We start from the raw sequence: 27,293 nt of genomic DNA, 5'->3' as shown, positions 1-27,293 counted from the left end.
ACCTTTCAGCTACAGTCCTTTCGTTTCCGCGTCATGTTAATTCTGTTGAGAAGTTCGTCAAATGACTTCAATCTTATCTTGTCTGACACGCCATGTATCATACCACAAACGTGCAATATTCTCAATACATTTACAAATTCGGAAGGGGAGAGTAGGGCTCACTCCGGAAAGAAGTGTAGATATTATTGCACTCCAGCTTTTCATCTGGGATGGTAAATTAGGCATCCCGCTTGGGAAGACCAGTGTCTTAGAGGTAGTTGTATACAGAACTCTCACAAATCACACAATCTTCATGCTCAAGTGAAGGCTCGACACAATGTGACTGGGTATTAAGTCTTACAGTGTGACACGCTGGGTGTCGTAGCTACCTATCTTCATCCAAGACATTCAAAACCTTGGGGCGACGTTCTTCCTAATACATCTGTAATTCATGTTAACGTTAATTTCGCAATCCTGAGGAAATATGAACAAACCTTCGTTGTGCATCGCTTTTGCGCTCAGCTTCCATTTCACTATACAAAGTCAAGAGATGAGCCTTAGCCTCTGCACTTGTTTCGAAGAAATCTTGGACGGCTCGACCATCGATATAGCCATTAAAGGCTCTGACCCCGTAAAGTCCATTCTGAAGCACGATTGGCGTCGATATTGACCAGTGAAAGGGAACGCTATATTTACCAGTGGAGATATCACGATGATACGTTGAAAGGTGGCCTCGAATATGGAGTCCGCGTAACCATGTGGCTTTATGAAACCCCACATAGAACCACGCCAATCCAGCATACACACGAAGTCGTAACAGTCTCTGAGATGAAGAGCAAGTGTTGGACTGAAGCCATACTCTTGGTGATATCGATCCTATAGATAATCAGTCAAACTTGGCCTAGATAAACATGTATTGTGCTTACCATTTCACGAGAACCTTCTACGCAGCCTCTGATAATCAATGCATCTGCAAGTGCAAGACCGTCTGCTCAACGAATTAGTACTGTGGTATCACCGGATCTGAGAAGTTGAAGCTATGTTAAGTACTGGCAATGTTTTGAACGCTCGAAATGAGACAGCTCTCCTGACAGGACAATTTTTGCACAGGATCAATATAGACTTACTATGAGCGGCGTCATGAACCAAATTGATGATATTATCATCGCGGTGCTGAGTTGGTAATTTCCACTGACTGAGTCGGTTCCTGATGTTAGTGCCAGCGTGGTACAATGGTGCATTAGCCGTTAACTCTCTCTCGGCCTGAACCGCTCTTTTGTGGGCAGTATCTAGACTGAGTGTCAAAAAGTTAATTTGAGCATCCTTGTTGCTTCTTTCGCCTGTGTCTGTTTTACCATCGAAGGACAATGAAGACGCTGACTCGCGGACTGGATACCCAGAAGGTGGCTCCCACTGCTTATACTCAACGCAATACTCTGTCTCAGCCATGTCGTACTCCTGTTTATCGCTTGAGTACTGCTCTTGCGATTTTTGTAAGTCTTGTTGTAGGTCGTGCGCCTAGCCTGTCAGATTCTTCAGAAGTTTTTCTTTTATGGCTTGATTCAGCTTTGCCTGAACTGCTTTGAGTTTCGATCTTCTTTGAGTCTCCTTCTTCTTTTTGGCGGTTGATGTGTCATCGGACTTTTCTGATCGCTGTAGCTTACTATCGCCTTCTTGTTCATCTACAGGTTTGTTGCCTAGCAATTGTTCTTCTGTCAGCTGACGGTGGCGTAGCGCAACATTGGCGAGATCGTCTTCGGCGGCGGAAATGCTTCAAAATGCTAATTAGCCCGAACCCTCATAGGCGAGATCTGTAACGGCAAGAAAAGACATACTCAGTACTCAGGTCAAGTAATTGGGCTTGTCGTCTCTTCAATGAGCACGATGCCTAGACAGTCAGCAAAATCATCGTATCATGAAGAGGCGTTGTACCTTTACTAATATGATGTGTTGGTGCTTTAACTCTACCAACGCGGCAGTCTTCGAGTATTCTTCCTCGAGTTTTGCGATAATAGCCGCTTCGTTGGAGGAGTTTAATGCCTCCCCCAGTGACATCTCAGGTTGCGCTACAACAGACATCGTGTTGTCCATTGAATATCCGGGCGATTGCACGACAATGGAAGGCATAACGTCAGGATAGAGTTGCTGACCAGCCTAATACTGCACGAAGAAACGAGGAGTCGGTGCCAATGGTGTTGCGATGCTGGCGGAAGAGGTGGTGTTTGCACACTAGCAGCATCAGATTTAGCTTGATATGGCTATGAATACGCTAGTGCCCCAAAACTGCAGAATGTCCTACTTGACAACCGTAAAGGAGAACGCGAGGAGCAGAAACAGACATCGAATTGTCTGCGAAATGATTAATAAAGATTTAATTAATAATCTATGCGTTTAAAATCTCTACGATAGCTTATAAACGAATTAAATTTAATATACAGAATAAAAATACTCGTATGGACTAGAACATATTCAAAGCCGCGGCAACACAGCCTACTCATGCAGGAGACGACAAAGACAACACGATTGCCCAGCTGTTGAAAGAGCTTGCTTTAAGTAATCGACGTCAACGAGAGGATAAGGCAGCATCCGACTTCGAAGTCGGTCAACTGAGGGCGGAAGTAGGCCGACTGAAGGAGGAAGTAGCCGATCTGAGGGAGGAATCAGGCGACCAGAAGCCGTTGGCAAAGCTAGGTGAGTACGTTCGGTCTAGAAGAATGGTATATGGGGAAACCAATGGCGACCCTGTGCTCCGCAGAGCAATCATCGAACGTGGTGATAGCGTCGCCCACCGAGGCTATGCTGTCGAAGATGCACTTATAATCAAGTCTTGCTCGCAGGAACGAGTTCTTAGAGAGGTAAACTCACCGGTTCCCCTGGGAAAGCACTAACTAACATCCTCTAGTCTGGATTTCTAGAATTCTATGGATTTAAATCCACCCTGGTCTTACGCTTGAGACATTGCCTTCGGTTCATCCAGATCCTAGACTGGCGTGGCTCAATGGTAGAGTTCATGTTTAATATTAGTGTTCGATGGACCCTTCAAAGAGCTTTCACTGAAGTGTTTGAGAACTCTCCTTTGGTAAGTGAACATTTTCACTATCTCCTCTTCCTATTCATCCATATTTGGTCAGACAAGTGGGATAATGCCTTTCTCAGGCTCTATCCCAAGATTCAAGGATTCAATGCTGACACCCTCCACAACAGGCAAATTATGTCAAAGATTCAGAGTCACAAGATCCCATTGATATCGATGATATTGAAAGGTTTCTAGAGAGTAACGTTGCAGCCTTAGCTGCGTATGATCTGATGGCGCAAGAGTACTCGTATCACCTTGAGCTTAGCCGAAACCATTATCGAACGATTAATCAGTCAAGAAGGTCCGCCTATTCCTGCTATTACAATGGTCCTTACTAACATACGATTCTTAGAAATGCTTCCCAAGGCATGGAGAGCAATAAGAAAAGAAAGTTCGATACTAATTGAGCACATATTCGAATCTATGCGTGTCAATCTTTGCGGCCTTGCAAAGTGTAGTGTTGGTAATAGTTGTTCTGCATCAGGGAAGCATTGGTGAGTAAGAAGAAGTTAATACCTGCAGCCCGAAGGAAGACCTCATGATGGTTTCATCTACTTGGGATAGGAAACCATGGCCTGTACATTCAAAGAAGAACGAAAGTGGGATATTGGGTGGAACAAGATAGTATTGGAAGTGCCTCAGATACTCTCGTTCTTCGCAGACAATAAAGTCTCTTGCCATCACTTTCACATTGGCATCAAATTAGGCATAGTGGAAGAACACCACTGCATTCCCTGTTCCCGAGACATTGTAATTATCAAAAATATTGATTCTTGACGAGGTGCTAAGCGAGTATAAAAAAAGCACTTAGACAAATTGATTAAATAAGCAAAAAAAACTTATAGCAAACCCGTTAGCAAACCCGTCGTGTTAGGTTGGCAGATAGAAAAAACCCCAGACAGTTTATTTTCAGAGATCCATGTGGCCAGTTCCAGTCCCGAGTCCCACCTATAATTTATTAGAATAGAATATTTATTTAGAATAGAGATGAACTTACCAATCTGGGTGGGACTGGCAAAATTATGCTTATTCAAATCTATACAATAGTCTACTCCCTGCTAAGGTTGCGCGACCCGAAGTGGTTTAGCGTCCCATTGCTCTTTGATCGTACCTACTCTTTTGGAGGGCAGCAGTCTTTTGCGTTGATGATGACGGCAGGCAGCTAAGCGAGAACGATCTTAAGCATCCGCCCAATTGTCTACATCTTCTTCTGTCAACAAGAATCAGAGACGACTATCACTGGACAGCGAAACGTGCCTGGTTGTTTTCGTGTGTTTCTTTACTTGTTACAGTCCAGCCATACCAGTCCGTGAAGCCTTTGACGCGTCCAAGAAATCAGGTCCAGTTCGCTGGTATGTGTTGACGCGCTGCAAAGTCCATAAACCTCGTGGATGATAAGAAGCTGACGGCGCCTGCTATTTTAGTGACATCTCTTCAGGAAGCGAAACGCTTCACTCTCACGAGGCACTGTTGCCATCGGTGCCTAAGGTAGTGCCTGGTGGGATCCGCTTTTCTTGTCCATAAATTCAATTTACGGTAGGTTCTTTAATTTTCTCTTCTGCAATAACAATTTTCCGGACACCGAGAATTTACCGTTACCGAGAAATTATACTTTTTTTTGTCAACATGGAGAAGTTCTTTATTGACAAAGATCTTTCAGCAACCATCGACCGCGCCTTGAACACACCTCTTGGCTTGGCCAACACCCACCCTACCCAACGCCGTCTCCATCTGTTCGCTTTCGACGATCAACTCTTTGTTAGTAAGTTACGCGTCTCTGATTCATGTTCGATGGCTTTTCTGACACGCAACGCGCAGCCGCCGGCGCGAAAACCGAAGTTCATACTATCATGTCTACCACCACAGGAATGGCTGTTCCTCCAGCTCAAGGTCCAGCTCTATCCAAGCGTTCGGAGTCCATTGCGGCAACCCGTACCAATACTCCCAAGAGCACCTTTGTTACCATCAACAAGGCTGATCCTCACTTCGAGGTGGAGAAGGCCAAGGCCAAGCTCGATTTAGCTCTCAAGGAGGTTGAGATCTACAATCAAGCTCAAACTCTTGAGGAGAAGTTGCGAGATCTTGAGAATCTGGAGATGGAGGTTGATGAGGTTGGTCAGGGTCTGGTTAACAGCCTTGTGGTTGCCAAGAAGGCATTTGAAGCTCTGGAGAACAAGCTGCGAAATGCGGAGGGAAACAAGCAGAACTTCGTCCTTGCGGTCCAATTCGACAATGGCGATAAGGACAAGGTCAATCTCCGCAGGGCAGAACTTGAAATCATGAAGCTGAAGGCAACCATGGTTGAAAAGGAGATCGAGATCATGGAGGACGAGATGAACTTCAAGGACCACGTTCGCGATAAGCAGACAACCGATACCCGAATGGCCGATGCTCAGCATGCAGTCGACGCCGCACGAAACCAACTCGATGACTTGAAGGAAGCTTTAGGTGCTGCTGAGGTTGAATTTGGCGACAAGTACGGTACATCCCTAGGTGGTTTTGCTGATGCGGTTGCTTCTCAAGCTCAGCTTACTGCAGAAGTACAAGCATTGAAGGCCAAGGTAGAGCAGATGGGTCCTCTCTACTGGATTGGACATGCCACCCGTGCCCGTTACATCCTGTGGGAGTTGAAATACTTGAGAGGCACTCCTATGGATCGTGAGATTGAGCTCGAGAGTCATACTGCGTGGAAGATGGCTAAGATCGTGGCCGATGCTACCATGTATCTGGAGTTCTGCGACAGACAACGCCTTCCGACTGAAGATTTCGAGTTCCTGTATGGTGTGACCGCAGCCTTTGCTTGGGAGCATCGTGATTTCTCGATGTTGATGAACATGCTCGGGTAAGTCTAGCCTCGAGTTCAGTTGACCTGGACAAGTTTTCACTGTTCAAGTTTCGATACTAACTATCAATCAGTTGGAAGCAAGACATGCGTCGAATGAGAAGCTCCTGCAAGCCAGAAGTTTTCAATGAGAACTATGAGAAAGTCATCGCGAAGATCATGCCAAACTTTGAGTTGAAGTGTGATGAGGACCTCAAGAGTGATGCTTCGGCCTTCGAGTCTTACTTGGTAATGCAATCCGAACATGAGAAGGCACGCCTTAATCACGGCAGCGCTCCTCGTATTGGCCAATCGTCTCGCCCAAACTATGGCTCCGGCGTTAATAATAGCTCCAGCTATAATGATCGCCGCAACGTCAGCCGTGCTTAAGGGTTCCTTGACTTGACCTACCTCCTTCGCTTATGCCTCTCAAATGGGTATCAATTGGTTTCCTATGGGATTTTCGCTGATTTGACTGGAGAATGGTTATTGCTCATGCATAGGGAAGGGATGTTTACTGGTGGATGATTTCGCGTGGCTTTGCGTTATGAAGGGTTGCATCTAAATGCTTCAGCTGTAGGCAATGCATAGCTCTTCCAACATATCTCTGAAGAAACCTGGAAGTGATTAAATTCGTCTTTTAATACCTCGCTGGATTAAACAATTCCACTACCCGTAGGACTTACTCGGAAATTTCTTACGGGCTTACAGCATCCTCTCCCACTGCTGTTCTTGCAGACTGGAACTCAGTCACAGTACCCGCTTGCCTGTGGATGGTTGTTGAAGACATTTGTGTTTTCTCAATATACCTATTTTGTCTTGTGATGTCATGCTTACAAAGACATTGAACTACCTATGCCGCCACCAACTTTAAATCGACTTCATCCCACTCGTCAACCCTGTGGTGTTCCTTCACAACATACACCATGCCTTTCTCTCGAGAACAACATGTCCGTGAGGTACAGCCCCCATTACCATTTTTTACCCGCCTTGGCGTAGGCAGTCAAGCTTACGGAATCGTGGGTGCTGTGGGGTCGATGAACTGGTTTCGTAAATGGGCATCATCTGAATTTAAGCCAGATGCTATCAAGACCTATAAGACACGTCCCAGTCTCCCGATTAGGTAGAGAACTCTCACGAAGTTTGATTCTGATATTGAAGTTCTTGTTGCTGATGATAAGTAGTGTCTTCATTCCCGCCACTTACTCTGCCAAGTCTTCAACTGCAGCTCTACCAACACTGTTTACTATTCATGGCGGTGGCTTCACCATCGGCGATCCCGCAGATGACAACAAATGGAATAGAACTTTTGCAAACACTCACGATGTTCTCGTGATTGCATTGAATTACTCTAAAGCACCTATACACCCTTATCCAGCCGCGATCTATGACATTGAGGCTTTGATCTTGGCTATCCTTGCCGATGACTCTTTGCCTATTGAGAAGAGTAAATGCGCTATTGCCGGATTCAGTGCAGGAGGAAATCTCTCTTTGGCTGTATGCCAATTGGAAGGAGTGAAGAACGGCTTCAAAAAGCATGGCAGCGACGGCTTCCGTGCTGTAATCCCTGTATATCCAGGCCTCGATCGGACAATCACCAGAGACTTCAAAGCAACTCAGCGGTATTATAAACCTTCTTTATCACCAAACCGAAACACGGCAAAGGACTTCCTACTGCCTCTGGGAAAGACATTTGACTGGAGTTATATCCCAATCGGACAAAATCTTCGAGATCCACTTTTGAGCCCCATCTTTGCTCCCAGAAACGCTTTACCTCCTCATATGTTCTTCATAGCTTGTGAGCTAGATCTATCCTGCCATGATGCATGGCGAATGTCTTCTCGGATGGCAGGTCGTCCAGAGCCTTCGATGGACCAGAAATGTGGACGAGAGGAGCCTGGCAAAGAAGGTGAGCTGGAACTGGTTGACGAGAGATTTGCATGGGAGGTGAAGAAAGAGGGTGTAAGATGGCTACTCATTCCTGACGTGGTTCATGGTTTTGATCGAATGCCTCCCTCGATGTTGGGAGATGCGACGACTGTTCAAGATGCGGAGGTGAAGAATACCAAAGTGATCAAGGAGATCGGAGAATGGTTGGAGACAAGGGTCTGGCCCGAATGAATCCAGCATGGACTCCTGCTCCAATGTTCCATGATAGCCTGGCTCTTTTTTCAAGCTTCAGTCCTTTTGGTACCGTCATTATTGCTATGCTCTGCTTCCTCCTGCACGTCCGCAATATACACAAAGCAGACACTGTCGAACATGGCACATACCTCAAAACACGAGCTAAGCTTGTTCATCTATTCAACAAAGATTAGACCAATTTCCAACATTGCTAAGTCAAAGGAGGCGCTAACCTCGCTTACCCACTCATGGCGTGATTTTGAAGCTTCCACAGTCGCCGCCTCAGTGATACTCCGATCTTCCTTCTACCACCCTTTCACAAATTAATACCAGTTTGGACTAGACAACCACAACTTCCGGAAACCAGACCCAAGTCGACTCTCCAGTCATGGAAGCAATCACCGTTTTCGATTTCGATGCGGAATATGCAAAGCAACTGGCAAGAATGAGCCTCTTTGACGAAGTCCGTGATCAAAGACGAGAGCTCGAAGAGAACAGAACCGCTGTTGTCGAACAACAAAGCCATATTCAACAACTGAAGGAAGACCTTGCCAAGATGCGAGAACATTGCCAACACGACGAGGAAGAATTGACAGCAGCAAAAGAGAAGTTTCGAAATGATTGTCCCAGTTGGATCTTAGACAATGACAATTCCATCTTCGAAAGCATTGCCTCATACATGCAGACACGATTGGAAGATCACGAGCCTGGAACCCTTTCAGCTGACATTGAAGGCGCTGACTTGCGAGCAGAGGTGTATGATAAAGACTGTGCTGTGTGGACTGAGAATGGCCGGAAGTCACTTGATGCTGTGCAGCAACTCACAGAAATGGTGGAACAGAAACACCGTATCGATATCCTCAACGGACTTCTCGCTGGCAAGATCGTCTCTCGAATCCGTAAAGAGCAAGCGGTAAAGAACGCAGAGACTCTTGTCTCCGGTCTTCAAGCCTCGTCAGAGATATGCCAGCAAGCAATCGTGGTTGCAGAGGCAGAGTGGAACAAGAAATGGGCTGCGATATTCAAGGCCGTGGATGATAAGATTAAGGTACTTCACACACATTTTCCAGGCGTCGTTGAGATTCTAACACTTCATCACAGGCTGCTGTTGCAGAAGAATCCCAATGACTAGAGCCTCTGACTAGGGTCGGTACTAGAGTTCGCCACCGCAGATTCGAATGGTTGAAGCCTGAAGCCGCCCAAGACAAGCATATCATTGCACTTGCAGACCTCAGTTCTCACTACGGTGCAGCTCTGGCTGACGCAATGTTGTGCGAGAACCATGCCGAAAATGCGCTCATATTCAACAAGATGTATGGTGTCGATCCAGCAGCAGTTTTGGCGCGTCGCGAATGCTCGAAGCTAATGGACGTCTTTGATTGGGGTGGCAGCAGAGCACATTTCGAGACTTCCAATTCAAAGTCTTTGGTCGTAAGCCTCGAGGAGTTTGATAATCGATTCTCTCGCCTCAAGACTGTGGCTTCGTCATGCTGGTCTACTGCGCAGATTTCTGCATATTTGGACAATGAGCCTGCTGGAATTAGCAGTTACTCCAGACTTCAAAGCATCTTCACAGAATTGTACAACTATTCTCGGTCGGAGCATCAAGAGAAAAAGAAGAGGCAATATTCCGCTTACATCCAGTAGTCCAAAGCTAACAGTAGTAGAAAGTTCAGCGTCGCCCGTGAGAAGTCGACAATGTGAATGCTTCCGTGCTCTGACATGGTTGTTCATGCCAGCAGAGAAGTTTGGGAAGCAGAGAAGCTTGGAAAAAAGAGTAGTCTGGAGCAGAACGGCTTGGAAAGCAGAGCAGTCTGTAATGTTAGGACGCTTGTAACAATCATTGTTTCCTTTTCTTTCTACTGGCCAAGTAAAGATTCCTATTCTTGAAGTAGTCCGCTCGCCAGAACCAAACCCAAAAAGTCAGCATCTTCTGCATTTCCCGTTGCACGGTTTCTGAGGATGACTGGCAGTCAATATGCCTTAGGCCTGATAAGAGAAGACTTTACCAGGGGCGTCTTTTAAGCTGATTTTGTCGTTGAATGCGTTGAGGATTTCGAAGGAGATGAGGTCTTCGAACTCGACGTATCTGTGCGCAGTATTACCTTCGAGGAAGTTGTTTTCGAGATAGTCTTGGCAGTCGAGGTGGGCGAATGTGATGAAGACTTCGGAGAAGTTACTTCCGAAGACGTGGACGTTTTCTTAGTGGTTGACTTGATCGTTGTGTGAGAGCTAGATTTCGAAGTGGACCTCAGAGAGGATTTCAGAGTGGATCTCGGAGTGGATCTCGTGACAGGACTTGTGGTCGAGCGTAAAGCGCTAGTTGTCGATCTTCTAGATGCCACGGAAGTGCTGCTCTTAGTGGAATGTGACGATGTACTTGGCGATGTTTTCGTAGTCACGAAAGTACTGCTTGAAGTTGAGTGAGGCTCGAAATCGTAATAGTCGATGACAAAGTCCGTCGGTGTGTAGTTCAACGTCACTTTGAGACCAGCAAGATCACCGTAACAATTACAATCACTAGGACTGCGAGAGAGAACCCACTCCACACCAGGATATTCGAGACAGAATCCCCAGCAGTCACCAATGATACCAAGTTCAGCCAGCGCTGGCTGAGCGGGCTCGAGGGTTAAGGGCCCGCAATAGGCTGCGTTTCCGGCATCCGCCCAGCCTGACTCGGCGCCTGCGGGACAAGTGAAGACGCCCCAGTTTTGTGCTTTTGAGGGTCTGCCACCTGGGTTCCACGCCTCGAAGAAGTCAATGAACGTCACACCAGGACTTGCTGCCGGTAGGTCGTAGTAGTTGAGGTCGCCGATATACCAGCACTCGCAAGTACTGTTGTCGGAGTCCCAGATGCCAGCCATCAGTCCATCGGGAAAGGATGTCGTGGCGCAGTAATCGGCGCAGTTCGTCACGTTGTCTTGATTGCTGGCAGCGAGGAGGAGTGCATCGCCTCCAAATATTGATGAGCGCTCAATCCCAGCGCATGCCCATACGGTATCGTTGTATGTCGGAGACGAGATGTCAAGAATCTCGAGAGTTCCACCACAACCGCCTGGGAGGCAGAGCACACATTGGAAGAGCACTGAAATCAAAGCTAGTAGCTGATGAAAGGTTGTGCGTTGCATAGCGATTGCCATTGTCTGCTAAAGTAAGACCATGCCAAGAGAAAATCGCTCTCTATAGAAGTGAGTGGGAAGAAACTTGACAATCGGCCTGAATAGCGACTGGTATATATGTGGTCCGGAAGAAGGAAAATTGGAGGCTCCGTGACCTCGCATATGGAAAGGCATTATTTCTTTTTGGCATGAATTCAGCCGTACTCGTATCATTGGCGTTCTGAAACATATATTTTGAGCGCCATGGCGCCTCAAGAAAAGGAATAGCGCCAAGAGCTGAGGAAAGACATGAAGCCATCAAATTTCTTACCGAGAATAAATCTTTCGCAAAAAGATGTTTGAAACCCATCTTTGAAGCATAATCAAACTGAATCGTGTAAAATTTGAGACCACATGGCATGATTCTTCTCCAGTCATGTACTGCGAAAGCTGTGGTTAGCGCTGGAACATGAAAAACACAGTAGGAATACATGGTGTCTCACCATTTTCAAACTAGCGCAGGCGGCACTATTGAATTATTTATTGCCTTCGATTAGCCGGAAGTTGATGAGGAGACCGAAACATTAATCATCAGTATATTCCACTTCTCAAAATGAAACGGATATTGTCGTGCGCGTGCTAAGAGTCCTTGGTCTGATTGACTACCATTATTCAATCACACTCTTACCAGACTGACACTCCTCTAGCATACTTATCACGAACTGAAGCAAAAGAGAATGCTGTTCTTGATAACTTTGATGAATTGATCCACGTCTGCCGCGTCTAGGCGTCATCTGAACCTCGCATGAATAGGTTATTGAACAAAATCATTTGACAAATAATTGTATTCAGCATCTGGAAGGACTATGAGGTTCCTTGTATCCGAGGAAGATCTTCACCTCCGCCTCTGAGTACGTCGGTAACGACTACTTTTTATGACCAACTTCTAAAAATGAATCAAACAGGGTGGATGAATGCGCTCTGCTGTTCAGAGATAACTTCACTACAAACCTCAAAGCCTTACGCTCAGATGAACGCATTCTCATAGGGTAGGACAGGATGCATAGATTGCTCTCCGCATTCGCTGCATAATGATCTTGCGATGTCGCAAGTGAAGCTCCTAGAAGCAAAATATCCGTCCACGTTTACAGACTTTCCGTGTGAACAGATCACTTGTTCAAATAAGGGAACTTCCAAGACCGTGTTTTAGTTGTGCATACACATGTAACATATCCTCTCATCCTCTCGCATTCTCCTTTCATTTGTGCCGAGGAGTGCCAAGCATTTAACCGAGATTTTAGCGACTTTTCTGTCCTCGAGTGCTTTACTTTCACAAACCACAAAATTCAAGATTCACCAGCTCTCGACACCTTACAACTTTATCTCGCGACAACCTCGCCGTAAGGCCAAGCAGGGTATGACCAATACCAACATCCGAATCTACGATGGCAAAGAAGAAGAAGGTCGCAGCTGAAGCCGAGAACTTTCCCCCACAAGCAGGGTGCGAGGGAAAAGAGAAGATGAGCGATGAAATCGAAGATATTTCGAATAATGATTGCCTTGAAAATCTTTTCCGAGAAGACACAATTCGCGAAGTTGAAGATGACGACCGGACGAAATACCTACACGCACAAACAGCAGAGACAGTCGGCCTAGAGTCGATGACTGCTTCGATTGCTGCAGTCTCAATCACGTCGATTGCTGCCGATACATCGCTCGGATTCATGGCTTCGAAGCACTCATTTCTTCAATCGACCCACACAGAAGTAGTTGAATCTGAACCCAATTCCTCCTTTCCCCCAAAATCTCGAGCCGGAAAGGGAGACTTTCGAACACAGTCAATTGGCTTGCAGCACCAACTCGATAAGAAAGAGAAAGAACTGAAGGGCACAAAGCAGCGTGTCGTGGCGGTCGAAGCAAATTTGGAAGCCTCCAAGGAAGAAAGCCAATCCCTCAAAGCCAGGATAAAGGTTCTGGAGACAGAGAGGTCAAAGATGAAGACAGAAAATCGGCAACTTCGAACTCAAGTTGGAGAGCATACAAAAGTAGTGGCCACGTTGAAGGCGCAGCATAAAGAAGACTTGAGAGCATCGAAGGAGAGAGAGGAAGCTGACAGTGAGATGTTGTTCGAGGCTTTGAGGACAAAGAACGCTCTGACCGAAGCGCGTCGGATTCTGGCCGAGCAAGAGTTCAAGCGGTCAACGATCATGCAGCTTCAGACTGAGCTTGCACAAAAGACAGCTGCAAACCTGAGTCTACGCAATTCTCTTGTGCAAGCGGAGCAAAATCGTTTACAATCTGAAAATCAATGTACAATCTATGAGCAGGCATATGATGCTGCTCAGAAAGAGTTAGCTCAAGAACGAGAGGAGAGCAGCAAATGGTACGATACCGAACAGGCCCTTCGACGAATGAATGCAGATATCTCGAATCAGCTGGTTCAAGAACAGCAAAACCATAGAAAAACGAAGGTTCGGCTGAGGATCGAGACTACGTGTCTCCGACAAACTGAACGAGCCCAGTCGAGCATAGAAATGGATCGTCTCGCACAGCAGGAACAGGTTGCTGAGCTGAAGCAGAAGCTGGAGGGCCAGCAGCCATTGGTAAACGTCGGAGTGGCGATCCGTCTACGATACTTGGAGAAAGAAAGAGCACTTACTTATGGTCTTTCGGGAAAGGATCTCGACAAGAACTTGATCAAAGAGGGAAATATTGCGGCACATCAACCAGACGGCGAGCAAGATGCAGCTCTTTTCATTTGCAATTTGGTACCAGCAGAGAACTCTTTTGATATGTCTGAAATCTACGAAGAATTATATGGGACACCGCCACCAGACTCCAGGGAGGATTGATGAAGATGGAGGAGTACTAGACAATGTTAGATTAAGGATTGGAGTAAAAGTAAGTTTCGGGCTTGTTCAGCTGATGTTAATTGAGTCTCCGATCGTTAAGGTACTGACAAAGAAGTGGTGCAGATATGTCAGGAGATGTGCGAATCATGAATGTATACACGAATGAAGATTTCAAGGAAGGGCTACAACTGATGCTAAGAGCACAAGGTGTTTTCAACTAGGGTCATAACTGGACAGTAAGTGTGAGTCGAAAGAGCTAGTGGTCGACAATGTAGGTCTTACGGAGCTAGCATCATAGTATATGTAGCTATAAAAAAGGTTACATGCTATTCAGCCTCGACGAGTCAACTGCGGAAACGATGAGCCAAAAGTACAACCTACTTCAAAGCCAAGATGTACCAAAGCATTATATCAGCACGTTTGAGGCAATGGCAAGAGATCAGTTGATAAACGCAGCATGTATAAGGTCAAAAAGATGCCACTCCTTCACAAGGAGCAGTTTCATTTCACTGTGTCTGCCACTTCTAGTGCTTGCTCTGAATTCAAGCTCCGATACAAACCTCTCAATATCTTCAAGTAGAGAAATTATAGCTGTTAACATACGTGCACGTTGGAAACCATGATCAAATTTTGAAGCGAAGTGTGACGTGAGTATTTTCCATCTTCGGCCGCTTCGATCTTGACCCCACCTAAACAAAACAAACCACGAGAATCTATGAACAAGTCTGGCTCTTCCGCCATCCTCTTCAACCATCGAGTAATAATCTTCTGAGACCACCTCTAATACACACACTCTTCACTGTCGCACGAAGTGAAATATGCAGCAAAGTCGAACAGACCTCATTGACGCGGTGCTAAACTCCAGCTGGAGTCAATTCACGGCTTCTCGGTTTCAACAAAGCCAACCCACCGAATCGAAGTTCGTACAAAGTCGCGTAGGAGATTCACAACAAAAGAATCTGGCCGAAACCCATCAACGTCTAAAGATTGACATCGACGCAGCCCGACAAGGAATCACCAAGCATCTCGTCGCTGCTTCATACGCACATCGGGCACGACCTCCGCGCGTCAAGGCCGAGGGTGAAGTACAATTAAACATGGAAAATGTGCCAGCTTTCGAAGCTGCTGCCAGTCAGAACTCCAGCTCTATCGAAACAAAGCAAGAACGCGTTGTTCCCGCGTACCATCCTCATCTTGGTTCCAGGGCACAATTTGAGAAGCAATACGGCTTGACTCCTGGCGCCAGCTTCGCGACAAGCCGCGTTCACAGTCAAGCAGTCCATATCAAGCAGGAAGTCACTCCATCGCGCAACATTGCAAACGGTTCTTTCAACGCGTCGCCGAAGCAGACACAAGAAATCAAGCAGGAGGATGGCGTACCAACTGGTGCTTCCAATGGAACTTTCAGCCTTCAAGGTTTACCCCAATCCGTTGATCATCAATCGACTGCTCCTGTTGCCGAGGCTAGTTGGGACACAGTCGATGCCTGGTCACAACAACCACAGCAGCAAGCTCGGGTTCCTTCTCCGTCTATCAAAGAAGAAGGCACTGAATCTCCAGAAGTCACTTTCATCTTGAGTCATAAGGAGAAATCTCAACAAGTAGTCTCCCGGCCAAATGCATCTGGCTTGTCTGCTAGTCGATATGCTTCGAACCTTTCCCAATACCCAATCCCTCCAGTCGTCAAGAAAGAAGCACTTGTCTCTCACCCACCACAATTGAAGAACAACAACACGAATGGATACAGTCAAGCTCTCGCCGATCCCTTGGCCTTCATGTCTGCTACAGGCACTCTGTCCAATTTCAAGCAGTCCCATCAATCACAGACCCCGATGCCTTTGCTAGCTAAACGCGTAGCTCCCCAGCAGACTCAAGACCCTCCAGGACCACTGACTGTAGCTCCGCAAAAGCCCGAGTCAAAAGCATTCCAAGCAAGCGGATGGCCTGAATTCCCTTCCGCATCGAGTAACGTGGTCCACACCAAGTCCGAGTCAAAGCCCTTCCAACCAAGCGGATGGTCCAGATTTCCTCCTTCGCTTGATAAGCCAGATAAAGCTATTGTTCAATCCGGAGTAGTTTCAGCTGGCATTTCCTCTGCAAAAGCAATTCCATCTGCTCCAGCAGCTGCCCGAGGTTCCGCCCCAGCTATGCAAGCTAGGGCCACTTCCGGATCGCAGAGCTTTGCCGCAGAGGAGTCAAAGAAGAACAAGAAGCCACTTGAGCCTGTCAAGTTTGTTCCCGCAGCATGGCCAGACGATGATATCGACAAACAACCAGAACTACCACCACCTGCCAAAGCTGTTGAACAGAAGACTCCGGCCTCACAAGTTTCCGTACGCAAAGCCCCGGTTCTTATCGAGTCATCTCAATACCAACCCTATATCGATGCCGACCCTCAACACCGCACTATCGCTCACTCAATCCAGCCCAGCTCTCGCGTGAAGCCACTCTCTGAAGTCGTCAACGCCGATAAGATCATGATCAAGAACCTTGAAGCACAACTCGACAGGCAAGGAGCTCGACTCGAGACGGTTGAACAGGAGTTAGAGGCGTACAAGGAGGAATACACCGAGTTGGATCATGAGCTAGCTACTTACAAAGCCGAAGCTGAATACACTAAGAATCTTCGCGAGGAGAACAAGAAACTCAAGGCTGATTATGAGGCTCTGAAGGCACATCTTGAAACACCTGCCACTCCCGGTGCTGCTCCAACCGCTGCACAGATGGAATGGCTCACCGCCCGAAACCAAGAACTTCAGCTTGAGAACCACCTCAGGGAACCTCTCTTCAGAATCGGCAGAGATATTCGAGCTCGTTTCCTGGAAGAGGGTCGCGAGAGTGTTCTTCATATCACGAGACGTGAGATGGACAAGTCTCTTCTCGAGCGTGGTCATGCTGCTAACTCCAATGCCAACGCCGAAGCAGACGCCGCTGTCCTGAATGGAAGATTCTTGACAAACGAACAATACAAGAAGCTGGTGCCTGTCTTCCATACGCTTTATGGTGACTACCCGGATGTGCATTACAAGAATTCTCCAAGAGTCAGAGAAGCAATGGAGGCATATGCCACTTGTCAAACATCAGCGGCTTGCAACTCTAAGCATCCCAGCCTGCCGGTAGAAGAATTGAGAAGAGTTGCGCACTTGACGAAGACGTTGTGCCAGCAATCTACTAAGATGGAGCACAAGGAGTTCGACGAGGATACTGGTGGACATGCTGAAAAGCACATTGTTATGATCAAGGAGGCGATGGTTCCGATTTTGAAGTTTGACCGCAAGTGGAGCCGCTTTGCTATCAAGGAGAAGCTCGGTGAGTGACCCAACCATGGCATCATGAGAGACGAGTACTGACCTATGCTGGCAGCACGTGATGCTACAGGATCCTCGACCACGAAGAGCCCAGCGAAGAAGTAGCAATGCGAAAGATACGACGAAGGGGAATAGTGCACATTTATGGTGCTTTGAACAACAACAATGTAGGGATACAACAACTGATCATTCCGTCAAAGTTTGGAGATGGAAGAAAGGGGAGTTGAATTTGTTTGGTTATGCTGTTGAGCTTATTAAGAGTCTATTCTGACGGTGGAGACGGAGATCAAGCTGAGCTGGATGGCATTGCTGTCCATATGTCTGAGATATAGCCTTACTTGGGCGTTCTTTTCCTTTGTCTGTAGAGTAGATACAAAAACTTTAGAAAACCACAAAAGAAATTGAAAATCATAAAAGCCGACTTCAATAAACACATTCCAAGATACCAAAGTGATTTGATTTCTTCAAAAAGCAACCGAGAGACTCACATCAAAGCTTCGGCCTCGCTCCTCCCTCACCACTTGTCTCCTCCAACCACTCTCTCAGCACCTCGTTAAACTTCTCTTTCTCCTCCAGATTGATCCAGTGTCCAGTCTCGAGATCTACCACCTTCAGCTTTTCCCTCTCTACTGAGCTCTGCATGACTTTTCTCGCATGTGTAGCATCGCAGACAACATCTTTTGTTCCACCAATCATCAGCGTTGGGATATCGATTTTTGAACTAATCTTTCCTTCTTTGAGAGCAGAGATCTCGGCGTCGACTCCAAGAGAAGATATTCCACGATGATACCAATTCAGTGTGGGGGAGTAGTCGTTTCCGAAGGAATTATGGTGATGCGTTTTGTCGGATGGGGTAGTCCATGGTGCCTTGGAACGTCAGCTTGGATTTGGAGGAAGTAACAGTCTACTTACGAGATGTTTGGAAGAGGATGATGGTGTCAGTGTTTTGAGCGTGCTTTCCATGGCACCGAGACCTGCCCAATGTGTCTTCCAGAGAGAAGCATCGGCACAGTAGACAAGGTCGTAAAATACTTCCCACTGTGAGATATCTATGTCAGCCTTCTCTGTTGCGTCTTGAAGCGGCGTTTGTTACAAAAGATGGGTCTAGCCGGACTTTGAAGCTTGAAAGGTGGTACTCCTGACGGACATTTGCGCGGGCCTCAATTTGACTCTCCTGATCCGAACACCAACGGCGAATTAGGCAAAGCAAGAGAGGAACCAAAGACAATACGAAAGGCGCTTACATTATCTCCAATAGTCCTTCCAGCCCCAGGTGCTGTAAGAAACATCCAGTACCCCAGCAATTCGAATCCTAATGCCTTCTTCGATTTGTCATTCACAGCTTTTGCATCCGTCTTCCTCCCTGGGACATGAAACGGCACACTGACGAACACACATCTTTCGACTCGCTCCGGAAACCAGATGATCAATTGGCTCAACAAATATGTCCCCCAGTCATGACCGACTCCTACCACCGTTCGAATCCCTTCGTAATCGAGGAGTGACACAATATCTGCTGCCATTGAGCTGCCAATGTATGGTTCCACATCGAGGGGCTTGGATGACGAGCCATATCCAAGGAGGTCTGGAGCCAAGACTCCATAACCGAGAGATGTGAGATAGGGTACTTGATGCCTCCAGTCGTGTGCGGTAGAAGGAAAGCCGTGCAGGAATAGAACGGTCGGTTTGCTGGGGTTTGAAGGAGGGTGGTGGATGTAAGCGTAGTTATTACCGGATTTAGCAACTGTGAAGCTTTTGTTCGTTGATATCTGACTATTAGACATCTTTTGGGAAGTTTTCAGCAGTCTTGATGCTCTGATGACGCTTGCGTTGTGTTTAATGTGAGCTACCTGCTCTGTTCTTGTGAATGCGGGGCAGCTGCAGACGGCCAGACTTAAGCAGTGAGAGCTAGAACATATTTAAGACTGGCTTTTGGATTTGTTCTTGGATATATCTTACTGCACCTAGATATTATAGATAGGCTATCATGTATTAGCTTTGCTGCTCTTCAAGGATGACTTTGATAGGAGAAAGCCGAGGTTGAAAGCTCCTTGGCGTTTCTCAAGACACTGATTAACCTAAGCAGAACTGCCTCCTTCGTAGTTCGACGTTCTCATATTTTGTATGTCGAAGAACAATAAAGAGGGGTTTCTAAGCTGAGTGCAAATGATCAAAGCATGAGAAAGGACATGAGGCTTGCAGTCAAGTAAGCTTAGCCGAGGTGATTTCGCAATCTCGTGACCACTCCGCACAGCACTCTTTTATGATGCGGATCTGCTATCCTGTACTGCAGAGAGAATAATTAAGACCAGAAGCTATGGCCTTATATGAGATAAGCAAGATAGCAAGGTAGAGCTTTGTGAATATGAAGAACGGTCACGTGCTGCATTAGACCTGCTTCAGCATCGAACCCGCCTTGACCCATCGAACGTCGAACATCAACATCTCATCTCACAAGAAGACTCCGACAACCTTTGTTTTGCGAACTTTCTTGGTATCTTCAGCTCAAGATTGGCAGTCCCTCGGGCCATCATCTACCCGTTGTGCAGTCTCTTAAGCAGTTGAGAGTGTCTGATAATCAGCGTTTGCTCCGAGATTAGAGTCCGTCTTACAAATCGCAGACTTCTTGACTCAGTTCGAGCCAATGATATCACCTCTCGGACAAAACTGACGGCAAAGCCAATGCTTCCAAGGGGAGTACTGGCATGGTGGGGTACTCGCTAAGCGAACAGTTCACCTCGTCCGTTGGTTTTCGGCCGAGCATGTTCTTCTGCTGCAGGTACACGATCGTTTTGCGTCTTGATGTCTCCGAGACCATGGAGAGCGGAACAATGCTCTGTCATCAGTGTGGAATCATGTGCAATTCATCTCCGTAGTAGTTCCACAAAAGTACCAGCGCTTTCACTTGAAAAGAATATATTGCAAAGAGTTTTCCTTACTTCAATAACCTTCAGCCTCTCTTTTAAGTTCCCTTTCTTCTACCATTCTTAATTCTCTATCCATACAAATAGCGCCATGTCGCATACACCCATTAGCATTACATCTGAAAAGATGGAAGGTCCTCCTGCAATGGACAATGAGCAGGAAATAGGGAGCGGAGGAGAAAAAGAACCAGTTACTTCTGTCGAAGACGCAACAGAGTACCCCACAGGCTTCAAGTTGGGGATCATCGTCCTCGCGCTCGTTCTAAGCGTATTGCTATCCTCCATCGATACAGTCAGTTCGCTAACCTTGAATCCGTCACCCTCAGCTAATACTTCGCAGACCATCGTAGCTACTGCAATCCCTCAGATCACGGACGAGTTTCACAGCCTAGATCAAATTGGATGGTACGGGTCTGCATTCTTCCTTACTCTCGCCTGCCTGCAATCGACTTGGGGTAAGGTGTACAAGTTCTTCCCATTGAAAATCTGCTTCATGTGCGCCATTGCGCTATTTGAGCTTGGAAGTCTGTTATGTGGTGAGTGATCTTCGAATTTTTATCTACCGGTATTCGGCTTACATGATGGAGGGGTTGCTCGAAGCAGCAATATGCTCATTGCAGGTAGAGCCATCGCGGGCCTGGGAGCTGCAGGTGTGGGCACCGGATGCTATACTATTGTGGCATTCGCAGCACCTCCTCGCATGAGGCCTTTATTTACCGGGATTCTTGGTGCAACTTGGGGTGCTGGAGCTGTTGTTGGCCCTTTACTTGGCGGTGCTTTCACTCTCCACGTTTCTTGGCGTTGGTGGTAAGTCGCTCACCTCATAGGTCCCGGCATCGCTGATCTTCTAGTTTCTACATCAACCTACCCATCGGAGGCTTGTCGGTCCTCGTCATTGCTTTCCTTTTCAAGACACCATCGACGTTCAAACCTCTCGAAGCTACCATAACGGAGAAAGTCAGGCAGTTGGATGTTGTTGGGACATTCTTGATCATGACATCAACAGTGTGCTTTCTCCTCGCAATGGAATGGGGAGGTGTCACAAAGGCATGGTACGTTAAATTTGCTCCTGTTTTGTACCCACATTAGGAGCCGAGATCCTCGGGAGGTATTCATTAATGAAGTTGATAACTAACTCCTCGGATGGGCTCCTCGGCTCTCACGTCTCTTTCAAAAGTGTATACTGATTTGTCCATAGGGGTTCTGCTAGCATGATCGTGGTACTGGTTCTCTTTGTAGTATTGATTCTCGCGTTCGTTTTGAATGAATGGTGGATGGGTGATCAAGCGCAGCTGAACTTCAACATACTGAAAGACAGAACTGTTCTGGTAGCTTATGTTTTTGCTCTCTTGTAAGCAATTTGCACCTTTGATGCTTACGATGCTGACGATGTTCAAGCTTCGCCGGCAGTTTCTTTGTTACTCTCTACTATCTTCCGATTTATTTCCAAGCTATTGGTGGGGTCTCGGCAGAAGCATCAGGAGTTCGAAATCTCCCTTTGATTATCGCTCTCGGTCAGTCATGTCTCATAACTCTTTGTGGGATTTGCACTGACAGATTTAGCAATTGGTTCCATCGCTTCTGGCGGAATCATCTCAGCATTTGGCCACTATGTTCCTATCTTGGTTGGAGGAGGCATGATTACCACAATTGGCATAGGCTTGCTCTACACGCTTGAGATCGGGTCGAAATCTTCCCATTGGATTGGCTACCAAGTCCTGACAGGATTCGGAGTCGGATTTGCATTTCAGATTCCTCAGATCGTTGCACAATCTGTCTGTGAGCTTTCTGAAGTCTCGGAGTACACAGCAACTAGTCTCTGTAAGGCTCTCCTTTGATTATTGTGTATCAACTAATGTTTCTAGTCTTTCAAATGATGGGCGGAACGTACTTCATCTCCGCAGCACAATCGATATTTGCGAACAAGCTCCGTCAACATCTTTCAGTCAACGTCCCCAATCTTGATCCTACTGTCGTCATCGGTCTTGGAGCGACACAGTTCCGCAGCACACTGCCTGCAACAGATGTCCCGGGAGTTGTTCTGTCATACATGCAAAGCATATATTTCGTGTTCGCATTAGGAATCGCTTTAGCCGGAGTAGCTACCTGCATCAGCTTCAGTGTAAAATGGAAGAAGATCCACGTCAGAGTCTAAGATTACTCACATTTAGATGGAGACCCAACATAGAATTCGGATACACATGTCCAGATATTTCATGTATTTGTGTTTGTGGAAGAATTCTCTTGGCTATGCCAAGGTAAAGGGGCTTCCTCTGGACTAGACTATCAATATTCTATTTTCATTTCTGTATTACTATACGAGCAGACACTAGAGGCCAATTTCCTGGGACTAGAACATCATAGACTGTTTTTCTGACAGACAAGCAATAGACTAGACTCGTCATGTCACCATTTAATCTCTTTCAAAAGTCGTGATTCAGCATCCAAGTCCAATCTTGATCAAGATCCATTGCCAATGTGTCATTGAACGGATTCTTATCGGGTTCTGTGCAATAAGATGTCGAATCTGTACTCTGGGCAAACGTCCCCAAGAATGGCGCATTGAAGATATCAATTTCGACACGTGTATTTTGTGCTTGGACGCCAGCTTCTCGAGGCGCAAAGATTTCCTCCGTGGGTGCCGCGCTACATTGGCCCGGGCGCTGAGCCCACCTCGTTTCCAAAGCTCCATAGCAACTCCCTGGGGTGATGTGTATCATTCCAAAATAGGGAATGAAGATTTTGCATTTGGCTGAGTTGTCAGTTCTCGGGAATTGACCTTGGACGATCGAATGAAGCTTTTCTAGAACTTGGAGGCACTGAGCAGCAAGAGCCTTGTCTGGCTCTGCCGACACTCTTCGGAAGACGCCCACCGTCTCACATATCAAGTTGGAGTACTTTACGACTTCATTGGTGTCTTGCCGTGTCGACTTAGGCCCATAACCCAAAAGAGCAAGAATCAAAATCACCGTTGCCATGAAAGCCTGAAAATCAACCATTTGACAGAAATGGATTATACCATCGGCCAGGCGCCTCATGGTAGTATACAACTCGATCATCTCACAGCAAGCTTTCAAGCATTGTGTCCGATTGAAATCAAATTGGCTGTCCGACGGAGTCTGAAGCATGAATGGTAAATGGAGATAAACTTTTGTAGAATAATGTCGACCATGTTTCACCACAATCTCGTAAAGTGCGGCGAAATCCAGGTCGTTCCGAGTTGATAGATCATGAGCCGATAAAAGCGGTGGTAGATGGATAGCAAGTTCTTCCATATCCAGGTCGATTTGGGAGGTTGCAGACAAAAGTGAGGCGAGTGAGGTGCTGCTCGCTTGGTTCCTTTGGCTGATGATATTCATCAAGACAGGAAGTTTTCGTTCATAGTATCCGTTGGCTTCATGGTATTCGTGGAGTCTTGAATCCCACGATGCGGGTAGGATGAAATTGGGTAGACCAAGCAGAAGGCTGAGTTGAGCATCGGCGTCTATGAGATGCCACCAAGCATTCTCTCGTCGTTTGGCATGTGCTGACATTGTACTCGGCACTTGTGATGATGATCGATGTAGACCTAGCAGGGTAGCATAAGACAGTCCTCGCCGAGTTGCTGCCCATGCCTTGCGTGGCCGACCTATATTGCCGTAGAAGTGGGCTTGTAACAGAATACACTCGATGCCTTCCAGAGAGACCGCAAGCTCGTCGTCAGACACAATCAATCGATTGACATTAGAAAGATAGTGTTGTGACAAATCGTTAACCGTCATTGGTAAGCCAAGATGGCTATTGTCAAAGTCCGATGGAAGGCACTGGAGGCTCAATACTATCCAAGATAGTGCACACCCAATGATGGCAGGATTGTCTTGATTGAAAGCCCAGCAAACATAGCTTTGAATCGAGAGCTTGGTATCCTCAGAACACATGTAAGGGTGCATCCTCCTCACAATGTCCCACCACTACAAGAGTCAGTGTTTGGTCTCTTGTTATCAATTGAAATAGAAGAAGATGCATCCGATCGTCCATGCGACGACTTTGAAAAATAATTGAGATGAAGAGCAAAGTCAATTCCCGCGTACCCTTGAACCAGCCTCAAGAACTTCGTACATTGCTGTATGGGACGGAAGCTTGTCCGTCAGAGCCTCACAAACTCCAGATCTCTTGAGTCTGGAAGTCCTAAGATGAGTGGCGCTGTCGGCTCCCATTGGCATGGGCCTCAGAGATCCTGTATAGAATTCCCTGGAGATGGCGTCGCTCGCGTTACTCCTCGGGTCTGAAGCAAGAATGGCATTGTCGAATAGAGAAAGTATCGGAAGGTTGCCCGCAGGGGACGAATTATTCGGAATTGGGACCTCTAATGAAGAAGTTCTCAAAGTGATGATAGAACGCGGAAGCTCATTGGCTTGCTTTGCTGCACTTGTTGGTAGACCACTATCAAGAGGGTTGGTTGCACTCTGCTCGCGTATGGCTGCCAGCTCCTTCTCTAGCTGAGCAACTCTCTCGCTTATATTCATCTTGGCATGGGAAGGGAGGGCAGCTTCAGATTCTCTCTGGCTTGCACAGCGGATGCCATGTGAGAAGCAAGAAACACACGTTGACGGGTTCGTTGAGCGAAAGATACATCGAATTTTGCGGTATCTGCCTATACGAGATGTATCAATACTAAATTATGCTTCAAGAGAGCAATCCTTACATTCGAAGCAACTTCGTGTTCCTTTTCGCACATTTCTTGGAGTAGAAACAGCTGAGGTCTTTGACGATTCCGACATCTTGAACCTCACTGGACTAGGTATATTGCAAAAGCAGGTGAGTGATTCAAATGGTCGATTATGCCTATACTTTGGTTTGTTCAAAATTGGAATGCAAATGATGGCATAGTTTAGTTGCGTACTCAACAATTGGAGTAGGCTTTGGCAGGCTCGGACGAAATTCGACGGACGAATGTTCGGCGTTAAGTTCCAACATTAGTCATCTTATACAACTAGAAGTAGGTATGAGATCGAATCCAGACGACAATGAGTATTACTTTCGTCTTCCGCTTAAGAATAGCTCACACGAAACCCCATTGTAGGTGGTTGATTGGCATTTTGTTCCCAACTGACACGTGCCGGCTAATTCTTCAGATCAGAGATCCAAGCCCACAGAATTCCTTTCGCAATGTTAGAGCTTCCTTTATGACCTCAGAGTGGTCTTGCGAGATGAGACGATAAAAATACTTGGAATGTGAGCCTTGCACACGGTCACGTTATTATACCCCTGCTCCGTCGGCGCCTAGGGTATTCACGAGCGACACTGGAACTCAAGCATCCGACCTTATCACCACCTACCGATCATTGAGGATACAGCCCCAACTCCTTTTGATAACGAACCATGTCGCATCCTCAGCAACAAAGCAATAAGCACTGCTCTAAGCCTGCTTTCCGCTCGCAGTCTCGGCCATCTTCCTCTGCCCATGGCCGGCTCTCTTTCATGGACCTTCCGCTTGAAATCCGGAAGATGGTGTATTCGATGGCCTTGATCTCTCCAACGCCCTTAATTGCATGGTCCGGTATGCCTTTACCAGAGCTCGTAAAGTCTCCCTTTGCCTTGAACATGATTTCAGTGTATGAAACCCCACATTCATTCTACATCGATGATTACCTCAAAAATGCCCTTCCCGTGGAGCGCCTTATGGTCAGCTTGTCCCTCGTCAGCCGGAATATATCATCAGAGATAGCTAGAGTGTTTTGGTCTTACAACACATTTCGCTTCATCGGCGAGTGGATTTGGGATACCGTGCTGGAGTGGCTCATTCGCATTGGCTCTGTTAACAGAAGCTACATAACACGTCTCGAATTCCAGATGTTCCAACTGCAGCATGTGTGGCAACTCTCAGAGCCGATCGGAGCGAGAACACAGCTTGCATTACCCGAGGCCTCAACCGCCCAATCATGGCAAGAAGAGGAAAACAGGAGAGAGATCGTCTATCCGTTAAGCAGACATCTGATTCGACCGGAATCCAAAACAAGCACCGGTTTCTCGACTGGTGATCAGTTTCTAGATCCTCCTCAAGGATTGAGTGGTGCAGTGGAGAATATCAGTCCGAAAATGGAGGTTGTCATGAAGATGTTAGCACGAGCTGGAAAATGGACCAAGGTCCGGCTGACCATGCTCCTTCCATCGCACTTGGTTCCTGGCGTACAGATGTGGGGAAGAGGATCCTCACCAAGCCAGCAACGGAAATACTGGATGAGTATGGATTTGCCAAACGTGATTGAGAGCTGCATAGCTACTCATGCTGTGGATGGAAGCAAGCAAATCGAAGTGTTATGGAAATGCAAGGAGAGAGGGATGTCGTTGCAAGACAACAAACACCTTCTTCAAGAACAGGGATGGGAAATCATTTATACGAGGCACGAAGACTATTGTAGTTTTCATCGTGATTGGGACACGTTTTTTACGATGAAAAGGAAGGAAGTTCACGGCCCTTTCATCGCGAGTGATCCTTCCCCTCATTCAGAAGCATATCTGCAAGAATGATGGTAATGCGATGACTCAATTCTGTACAGTCGAGCAATGGATGTATCAAACACGTTTCTGGGGTGCACAGCAATCTTGTATGTGTGACCGTCAAGCCCTACACACGAATCCTGGATTGCAAGCCTTCAGCAAACTGGAAGCAGCTTGGTCAAGCACTTCGATGCGCTTGTATTGGAACTCAAGGGAGAGAACTGCCTGTAAAACAAATTAAATTCAATCCTTAAGGATATCAAAACAATTACCAAATTCCAGTATGTCATGCATCTACCTTTATTTCGTTGCTTGGTTGTGTTGTGGGACATTTTGTTGACGAGCACTTTGCGTAACTGCGAAGGCTTCGCGACAAGACCATATACACACACTATTAAAACTTCTTATTCCAATATTTCCATCCACGTCTCTTCAGAGTTTGGGCGAACAACAGTGGAACACGAGAAAGCAAGAAGATGACTACGAAGAAAACATCTTGTAGCTAGCGGCGATATTTCAGGGCGGAGCTTTAGATTCTATGAGAAAAAGGAACTTGTGGCTGGAAAAGAGATGCAAATAATAGGACAGAAAGAAACAAACGGAACAGCCAAAATCAGACATGGCTTCACCA

The 27,293-nt window shown here is 46.7% G+C and overlaps 11 protein-coding genes across 11 annotated transcripts; 8 read left to right on the top strand and 3 right to left on the bottom strand.

The window, feature by feature from the left end:
- Nucleotides 1-2,269: 2,269 nt before the first annotated feature.
- On the top strand, nt 2,270-3,462 carry LY89DRAFT_737960 (uncharacterized protein; the record flags this gene model as incomplete). Its single annotated transcript, XM_018220313.1, has 5 exons — nt 2,270-2,287; nt 2,442-2,834; nt 2,882-3,058; nt 3,184-3,356; nt 3,408-3,462. 5 exons carry the CDS (start codon nt 2,270-2,272, stop codon nt 3,460-3,462), a joined length of 816 nt encoding a protein of 271 aa, XP_018067420.1.
- Nucleotides 3,463-4,798: 1,336 nt separating this feature from the next.
- LY89DRAFT_687943 (uncharacterized protein) lies at nt 4,799-6,386 on the top strand. The gene is made up of 4 exons (XM_018215613.1): nt 4,799-4,817; nt 4,874-5,903; nt 5,962-6,232; nt 6,288-6,386. Exon 2 carries the CDS (start codon nt 4,906-4,908, stop codon nt 5,899-5,901), a length of 996 nt encoding a protein of 331 aa, XP_018067419.1. The 5' UTR covers nt 4,799-4,817; nt 4,874-4,905; the 3' UTR covers nt 5,902-5,903; nt 5,962-6,232; nt 6,288-6,386.
- Nucleotides 6,387-6,913: 527 nt separating this feature from the next.
- LY89DRAFT_591916 (alpha/beta-hydrolase) lies at nt 6,914-7,997 on the top strand (the record flags this gene model as incomplete). Its single annotated transcript, XM_018209675.1, has 2 exons — nt 6,914-6,999; nt 7,061-7,997. The coding sequence occupies 2 exons, from the start codon at nt 6,914-6,916 to the stop codon at nt 7,995-7,997; spliced, it is 1,023 nt and encodes a 340-aa protein (XP_018067418.1).
- A 391-nt stretch (nt 7,998-8,388) lies between these two features.
- LY89DRAFT_737957 (uncharacterized protein) lies at nt 8,389-9,128 on the top strand (the record flags this gene model as incomplete). Its single annotated transcript, XM_018220312.1, has 2 exons — nt 8,389-9,048; nt 9,102-9,128. The coding sequence occupies 2 exons, from the start codon at nt 8,389-8,391 to the stop codon at nt 9,126-9,128; spliced, it is 687 nt and encodes a 228-aa protein (XP_018067417.1).
- A 395-nt stretch (nt 9,129-9,523) lies between these two features.
- Nucleotides 9,524-11,433, bottom strand: LY89DRAFT_200309 (uncharacterized protein). The gene is made up of 2 exons (XM_018205780.1): nt 9,639-11,433; nt 9,524-9,531 (listed from the first exon to the last, which is right to left on the bottom strand). Exon 1 carries the CDS (start codon nt 11,138-11,140, stop codon nt 10,022-10,024), a length of 1,119 nt encoding a protein of 372 aa, XP_018067416.1. The 5' UTR covers nt 11,141-11,433; the 3' UTR covers nt 9,524-9,531; nt 9,639-10,021.
- A 915-nt stretch (nt 11,434-12,348) lies between these two features.
- LY89DRAFT_756393 (uncharacterized protein) lies at nt 12,349-13,994 on the top strand. Its single transcript, XM_018221375.1, has one exon. The coding sequence runs from the start codon at nt 12,544-12,546 to the stop codon at nt 13,948-13,950; it is 1,407 nt and encodes a 468-aa protein (XP_018067415.1). The 5' UTR covers nt 12,349-12,543; the 3' UTR covers nt 13,951-13,994.
- Nucleotides 13,995-14,768: 774 nt separating this feature from the next.
- LY89DRAFT_737954 (uncharacterized protein) lies at nt 14,769-17,363 on the top strand (the record flags this gene model as incomplete). Its single annotated transcript, XM_018220311.1, has 2 exons — nt 14,769-17,259; nt 17,314-17,363. 2 exons carry the CDS (start codon nt 14,769-14,771, stop codon nt 17,361-17,363), a joined length of 2,541 nt encoding a protein of 846 aa, XP_018067414.1.
- Nucleotides 17,364-17,586: 223 nt separating this feature from the next.
- Nucleotides 17,587-19,434, bottom strand: LY89DRAFT_785580 (alpha/beta-hydrolase). Its single transcript, XM_018222903.1, has 4 exons — nt 19,218-19,434; nt 18,503-19,166; nt 18,171-18,296; nt 17,587-18,125 (listed from the first exon to the last, which is right to left on the bottom strand). Exons 2-4 carry the CDS (start codon nt 19,040-19,042, stop codon nt 17,748-17,750), a joined length of 1,044 nt encoding a protein of 347 aa, XP_018067413.1. The 5' UTR covers nt 19,043-19,166; nt 19,218-19,434; the 3' UTR covers nt 17,587-17,747.
- A 1,335-nt stretch (nt 19,435-20,769) lies between these two features.
- Nucleotides 20,770-22,337, top strand: LY89DRAFT_709506 (MFS general substrate transporter; the record flags this gene model as incomplete). The annotated part of the gene is made up of 6 exons (XM_018217765.1): nt 20,770-20,989; nt 21,034-21,234; nt 21,381-21,533; nt 21,581-21,696; nt 21,746-22,003; nt 22,048-22,337. Exons 1-6 carry the CDS (start codon nt 20,790-20,792, stop codon nt 22,335-22,337), a joined length of 1,218 nt encoding a protein of 405 aa, XP_018067412.1. The 5' UTR covers nt 20,770-20,789.
- A 76-nt stretch (nt 22,338-22,413) lies between these two features.
- LY89DRAFT_687940 (uncharacterized protein) lies at nt 22,414-25,424 on the bottom strand. Its single transcript, XM_018215612.1, has 3 exons — nt 24,867-25,424; nt 24,253-24,815; nt 22,414-24,132 (listed from the first exon to the last, which is right to left on the bottom strand). Exons 1-3 carry the CDS (start codon nt 24,940-24,942, stop codon nt 22,606-22,608), a joined length of 2,166 nt encoding a protein of 721 aa, XP_018067411.1. The 5' UTR covers nt 24,943-25,424; the 3' UTR covers nt 22,414-22,605.
- On the top strand, nt 25,326-27,077 carry LY89DRAFT_200147 (uncharacterized protein). Its single transcript, XM_018205779.1, has 2 exons — nt 25,326-26,943; nt 27,027-27,077. Exon 1 carries the CDS (start codon nt 25,544-25,546, stop codon nt 26,690-26,692), a length of 1,149 nt encoding a protein of 382 aa, XP_018067410.1. The 5' UTR covers nt 25,326-25,543; the 3' UTR covers nt 26,693-26,943; nt 27,027-27,077.
- Nucleotides 27,078-27,293: the final 216 nt, after the last annotated feature.

The sequence above is a fragment of the Mollisia scopiformis genome (assembly GCF_001500285.1).
Source record: "Mollisia scopiformis unplaced genomic scaffold LY89scaffold_20, whole genome shotgun sequence".
NCBI classification, from domain to species: Eukaryota; Fungi; Ascomycota; class Leotiomycetes; order Helotiales; family Mollisiaceae; genus Mollisia; species Mollisia scopiformis.
Note: the sequence above shows the minus strand (reverse complement) of the source record. Positions and strands in the feature narration are given on the sequence as shown.

What these genes read in the sequence shown, in the direction of transcription:
- LY89DRAFT_687943 (XM_018215613.1), top strand. Translation starts at nt 4,906, where the DNA reads ATGTCTACCACCACAGGAATGGCTGTTCCTCCAGCTCAAGGTCCAGCT.
- LY89DRAFT_200309 (XM_018205780.1), bottom strand. Translation starts at nt 11,140, where the DNA reads ATGGCAATCGCTATGCAACGCACAACCTTTCATCAGCTACTAGCTTTG.
- LY89DRAFT_756393 (XM_018221375.1), top strand. Translation starts at nt 12,544, where the DNA reads ATGGCAAAGAAGAAGAAGGTCGCAGCTGAAGCCGAGAACTTTCCCCCA.
- LY89DRAFT_785580 (XM_018222903.1), bottom strand. Translation starts at nt 19,042, where the DNA reads ATGTCTAATAGTCAGATATCAACGAACAAAAGCTTCACAGTTGCTAAA. An exon ending in GAAGGACTATTGGAGATAAT is followed by an intron (nt 18,297 to 18,502) that starts GTAAGCGCCTTT and finishes GATATCTCACAG; the next exon opens with TGGGAAGTATTTTACGACCT. An exon ending in CATCCTCTTCCAAACATCTC is followed by an intron (nt 18,126 to 18,170) that starts GTAAGTAGACTG and finishes TGACGTTCCAAG; the next exon opens with GCACCATGGACTACCCCATC.
- LY89DRAFT_687940 (XM_018215612.1), bottom strand. Translation starts at nt 24,942, where the DNA reads ATGTCGGAATCGTCAAAGACCTCAGCTGTTTCTACTCCAAGAAATGTG. An exon ending in AACACGAAGTTGCTTCGAAT is followed by an intron (nt 24,816 to 24,866) that starts GTAAGGATTGCT and finishes CATCTCGTATAG; the next exon opens with GCAGATACCGCAAAATTCGA. An exon ending in TTCTTGAGGCTGGTTCAAGG is followed by an intron (nt 24,133 to 24,252) that starts GTACGCGGGAAT and finishes TGACTCTTGTAG; the next exon opens with TGGTGGGACATTGTGAGGAG.
- LY89DRAFT_200147 (XM_018205779.1), top strand. Translation starts at nt 25,544, where the DNA reads ATGTCGCATCCTCAGCAACAAAGCAATAAGCACTGCTCTAAGCCTGCT.